General features: G+C 32.8%; 1 protein-coding gene across 5 annotated transcripts in view; it reads right to left on the bottom strand.

Annotated features, from left to right (window-relative positions):
- Window positions 1-2,867: 2,867 nt before the first annotated feature.
- Ufsp2 (UFM1 specific peptidase 2) overlaps window positions 2,868-6,000 on the bottom strand; it is a 52,473-nt gene continuing 49,340 nt past the window's right edge. For 4 of the 5 annotated variants that reach the window (XM_076506402.1, XM_076506406.1, XM_076506405.1 and 1 more), the window contains one exon: window positions 2,868-3,395. In XM_076506402.1, the coding sequence (XP_076362517.1) occupies window positions 3,309-3,395 (87 nt within the window). In that variant the 3' untranslated portion in view covers window positions 2,868-3,308. The remainder of the gene's footprint in view (window positions 3,396-6,000) is intronic. The other variant, XM_076506403.1, reaches the window with a different exon arrangement.

Here is a 6,000-nt window from a genome sequence, read left to right as displayed (position 1 = left end):
TGTGGCTGCTATTGCTGGTGTTGGCTCCAGATTGCTACATCATCAGCGAACTGTGACGAGTGTCCATGATTTAGATCTTTAAATGGCATATTATTCACGTACATGATAAAGAGAATAGGGCTAACCACTCCTCCTTGAGGGACGCTGGCTTCTGGAGTGAAGAACTCCGAGAAAGTTCCCTCTACGTTTACTCTACATTGTCTGTTTTCCAAAAAGTTAGAGAGCCAGCGAATAATTCCACGCGATAGTCCCATTTCATTCATACGAAACCGAAGACCATTGTGCCATATTGTGTCGAATGCCTTCTCGATGTCGAGTAAGCAAGCGACAGTGCATTCTTTTTTATTAAAGCTATTTATTATTATTTCAGTTAACCTAACTAAGTGATCTGTCGTTTGTCTAAATTTTCTGAATCCGTTTTGTTCCTAAGGTAATTTTGATGTTATCTCCAACAATGTGGAGAGTATATTACTTATTATTCGTTCAAGAATTTTACCAGCACAGCTGGTCAGACTGATTGGTCTATAACTGTTTGGTTTATTGGCTGGCTTACCTTCTTTATGGAACATTAATATACTAGCTTGCTTCCAAGAAACTGGGATCTAGCTAGAGTAGAATGATAAATTAAAGATTGATAGTAGATGATCAACTAATTTCGGAGTGCCTCTTTTGACGAGAATTGTTTGTATACCATCATTTCCTAGTTTGTTTTTTGAGTTCTTAACTGCTTGTTTGAGTTTTGTTAATGTGATTTTTTTTGGTAAGCAATATATTATTATAGTTATTTATGTTATTGTTGTTAATATTGAATGGCAAATATGGTTTGTATAATCTGCGTTATTTGTTACATGATTGTTTACTGTATTGTAAAAATAATTATTCATGTCTGGGTTGTTATGTGTTTTGTAGTTGTTGTCTGAAAGCTTCTGCTTTTTCTTTGTTGGTGTGTGCTAATGTGTTTTTATGTTTTAGTGTTGGGTATTATCTTGTTGTGGCTTCGTTGGCGAGTCTTTTCATTTAGTTGGGAGCAGACGTTATCCTATTTTTCCTTGTTTAATAATTTAATTTCTGCTTTGATTTTATTTATGATACGTTTATTTGTGTTTTTATTTCTTTATCTCTTGTTGCCATGAGCTGTCTTAATTGTTTTACCAGTTTTATTAGTTGTTTGTTTGGCTTCCATGCATTATTTATAGTTTTATGTTGTTGCTTTAGCACAGAGTCAATTGCTGCTTTTAGTAGGCACTCCGTGATTATCAGACTATAACAATCAATTTCTGTTTTGTTATTGGCTGTATACTTAATATTTTCAGGAAATACGATGTCTAATTCTTTTTTATGTTTTTGCCAATTTGCTTTTTTGTAGTCGAATTTGTCTTGTTTAAAGGTTATATCTTTATGGGGGTTGAGATTGAAGACACACCATATAGGTAGATGATCACTGCCAACATCTTTTCCCACATTAAAATTTAATAACTTTTGTCTGATATTAAAGGAGATGACTCAGATGTCTAAGATATCAGTTGTACTTGTAGCATACGTAACGTAGTATTAGTAGGTGTGCTGTCGTTTAAGGCTATGCTATTTTCATCAATTAATTGTAATACACCCTTGTGCAAATTAATTGAAACAAGACGGAAAGTTACGATTTTTTCCATTTTTTTGCGTTTTATTTCTGAGAATCCAAAAGTTACTCACTTTATTTTTCAGAAGATCATTAATCCGCTTTGGCATCGAGTCCACGAGTTGACTGCAATTTTTACTAATTTTTGGATCGCGGTACCACACCTCAATTAGCTTATCTTTCGTAGAACACCCTTTCTTTAGAAATCGCCCAAAGATTTGCAATAGGATTTAATTCTTCTCAAGTTTCGATATGTGGCACGGAGCCAGATCTTGCTGAAAAATGACAGATCCATCTGGAAATCTCTTTTTCAATTCTGGAATTTTCTCTGCAAAACTTCGATGTACTGTGGTCCTCGCATCATACTTTTTACGATATGTAAGCCTCCGACGCCATAGTAGCTGAAAACCCCCAACACATCTTCTTCCAGGGATGTTTTATGAACTGATTGATGTGAGATTCTCGAAGTTTCTTATCTGGAGATCTGCAAACATGCAGACTTCTTTGGCCCTGTACGAAGAAATGAGTGTCGTCAATGAATAACACCTTCCTCCATTGTTCTTGTATTTCAGACCCCATTGATACCGTTTTTTCTTAATTGAGTTGGTAAAAGGTTTTTTGACTGGTCTCCTTGCCCTTCTAACGCAATTTCAAATGACGTAATATTCCTCAAAATTTCGTTATATGTCCCAAAAATAGATCGACCGTACTGCAAAACAAAGCTAATGACGCCGTTTATGTGAAAAAAATGACTATCAAAGGAACTTGGCGGGTCCAGCGATCCTACACCAGCCGCCATGCTGAAAATATTGTAAAATGACCATTTGTTTCAATAAATTGGCACAAGGATGTATGTGTCTTCCATTTGTGTTGGTGTATTTACATCCAAAGTTTTTATATTTACTGTTCAGATCACCTCTTACAATTGTATTTTGGTTCTGGGAAAAGATGTTTTGGAATAGGTTTCTGTCAATGCATTTGGTTGGTGAATTTTGTTTTTTTGAATTTCGCGCAAAGCTACTCGAGGTTTATCTGCGTTAGCCGTCCCTAATTTATCAGTGTAAGACTAGAGGGAAGACAGCTAGTCATCACCACCCACCGCCAAAGAGGTGGTTTAAGTAGAGATTCAAGTTTTTTTGAAACTTTTACCTTCTTTGGATAAATCTGCTTGAAATAATACACACACACGTATATATATATGTATTGCTTTATGTCTTAAATATTCAAATAAACAGACAGACACTGATGTTGACAATCTTTTATTTTAATCATTTTGTAAAGTCTAAACAGTTTTAAATGTTATTAATCCCCTTACTTCAGATATATATATATAAACATATTATTTCTATATATATATATAATCATAACTGAAAAGACAAAGTTACTGCTTATTCCAAAAATAGCCCATTTCAACCAGTCAGAATTGCTCTATTAAAAGAACAATGTAAGAAGTTTAACAGGTATAAAATACACTTTTAAAACTTCAAATATACCAAAAAGTAGTCAGTTACAAAACATCACAGTTTTCCTGATAAATTCATAGCTTAGCAATAGGCAAAACTGCACCTTAGTTCATTAGGCAGCTGAAAATATACAAAGAAGAAATATTATACTCTAATCAAGTAACTAATACACAAATGTATAGGAAACCACAAAATCCTTTGTATACATAAACATACATATTTCATATCTCATGAGGACACTGTGGTAAGCAAAGGTTATAAAATGAATTCTTTTCCCAGAACTCTGGTCCCTTCCAGCCACACCATCCCTGAAAAAATTTAAATTTTGAAATATAATAAATACACATCAAAAGAAGTAATTTCAAAGAGATAAAGTACAGGGAAATCAGATATTCAACACCACCCACTGCCAACTCTTTGGCTACTCTTTACTAAAATACAGTGATATTGAACATCACATTATCTTTACATCATAGACCTGTAATATTTTTGTGTTTGTATGCAGAAAGTTACACAATGTGTTGTCTGTTTTCTACCCAACATGATGATATAAACAAAAACTAACTAAAGAGCATAAAATTAGTTTACCCAAGTCTGTAATGTTTCTAAATTTTCATTTGAATAAAAATCCTATACCCATTTTATATATACATATCTCTCAAAGTATTAAAAAATGTGTTACAAGTTTTATTTGAAGAAAAATACATAAATTAGTCTAAGTTTTGTTTTGATTAAATTTATATTTTGAGTACCTTAAGAAAATTTTACTAATTGTGGTATATTTTATTTATAGGCATATTTTTCTAGGAAGTTGTACAAGAAACTTATGATAACCTTCACATATCTTTCTTGAAGTTCAAAAGAAAAAGGGTTTAACTCAAAATTTAATCATTTTTGAAGCACTTAAAATATTTTACGAAATGCCCATAAAGTCCTGTTCTGGTTTGTCAGGATATTATATACATGTATGGGCTCTCATTTTTCTAAAGTAGGTGTCTGCAACTTAGCGATAAATTCAACAATTAATGGACAGCACACAATCCACTTGTTTTCAAATAATGTATTCAAAACAAGTCAAACTATGTATAAAAATTCCTTACTGTATGGTTATCACAGCTGTATCTCAAACTTCAAATAATTCTCTTTACTTGTCAAAAGTCCATTTAGGTTGACCAATTACTTTAGAATCCAATTGACGAGATGAACATTTTCTTTTCCTTACCTTATCACAATAGCAGAGATGCCAACTATTTCAAATGACTGAGCGTAATGATTGTAGACAAATCATGATTGTGAACGATTGTATTGGTGTTTCTATGCCACTTAGAAAACGAGAAATACCCATCTACGCATGCGCTGATTGGCTGACAAGCACTGATGACGTAACTATGGATTCCCCCACGTACCCAGTATGGAGAAGCACCGCACTCAAACTATTGGTAGACGTCGGAGATACAAATATTTTTTATCATTTCAAGCACGAACATGATTATTGCAAGTAGTCATTTGGACTATGTCTTTTATTTATTATCAAAATTTATTTGTATCTCACTAGAAAATTTCTTTTCACCCCTTTTTCAAACCCTGAGGGAGCAATTTATCACTTTATTGTATAGGTCTATATAATATATAATAATTTGGGAGATGCAACAAGTCATAATATTTGTCTCTATGAGCTTATAGTCGTAATGTATACACCAAAATCGTAATGATTACACTCAAATCTCTGCAATAGTGTCAATGAATGACTCATTTATGCTACCTTGTGGGTTTCCGCTATTGTATCCTGAACATTAAATAATTGTTTTTGTCAAAGTCCACACAGACAGATTCAATTACTTTAGAAATCCTTTGACAATACAAATTCTTTTTATCTCGATTAAACTGTGAAACTCACTTTAAAATATTAATTGCTAAGGCTAACCATTCACACATAAGCTGAATTCATGTTTTTCATGTTTTCTTTAACTAACTAATTTTCAGATTCAACTGCACTTGACTTCATTTTACTTTGTATTTCTTTGTTTCTTAACTTGCACTTGCTTGGTTGCCTATATTCATATATTGACCACCAATGCATCACACTTTCTGTAAAGTACAAGAATGGTGCTGATTTAACAATACTTAGTTGTGGTAATGAAAAAAAATAGCAAAGGTTTAAGTAATGTGATATTAACAATATAAATAAAGCCTTAACAATGTAATTGCAAACATAATGTCCAACTCACAAAGAGTTACACAAACAAACTGTCACTTTTAAAATAATTACTTTAAACTCACTTATTACGAAAAGTAAATTAAATATTAAATCACCAAATAAATTAAATAATAACACTTACACTAGTCTTATATATCTAACACTGTTTTAAAAGTTAATTACCATAAAACCAAAAGAGAATTTTACAGTTTTTAGCACCCTGTTGCTTAACTAAGGAAGTATTTCTTGATTTACAGATTGTAATTGGAGGGTCCAGTTGCTAATAATTGATTTTTGAATGAAGATGGTGATCATACAGGAGAAAGCTCAAAGTGTCATCTGGTTTGAAGAGTTGAGATCAGTGACAACTATTCTACAGAATTACAGTTGTAAATATCGTAAGATTCTTCCCTCCAAACCCAGCATTAGAAGGTGGTTTCACAATTTTCAAAAAACAGGAGCTGTGATTGACCTGCCTTGAAATGAATGTCCAAGTGTTTCTAAAAAAAACAGTTGCTAATGTCCAGGACATGCTCCAACACAGCACTAAAAAGCATATTTGTTGGGCTTCAAGAGAACACTAGGTACCAAGATCAAAGGTACACAAAGACCAACACAAGATATTACATTTTTACATGTATAAAGTGCACACACTGAATTTTCTCCTGTATAGTCCCCATCTTTTTTTGAACATCAAACATTAGCAACTGGACACC

The sequence above is a fragment of the Tachypleus tridentatus genome, chromosome 6 (genome assembly GCF_004210375.1).
Source record: "Tachypleus tridentatus isolate NWPU-2018 chromosome 6, ASM421037v1, whole genome shotgun sequence".
Taxonomy (NCBI): domain Eukaryota; kingdom Metazoa; phylum Arthropoda; class Merostomata; order Xiphosura; family Limulidae; genus Tachypleus; species Tachypleus tridentatus.
This window is presented reverse-complemented; position numbering and strand designations above follow the sequence as displayed.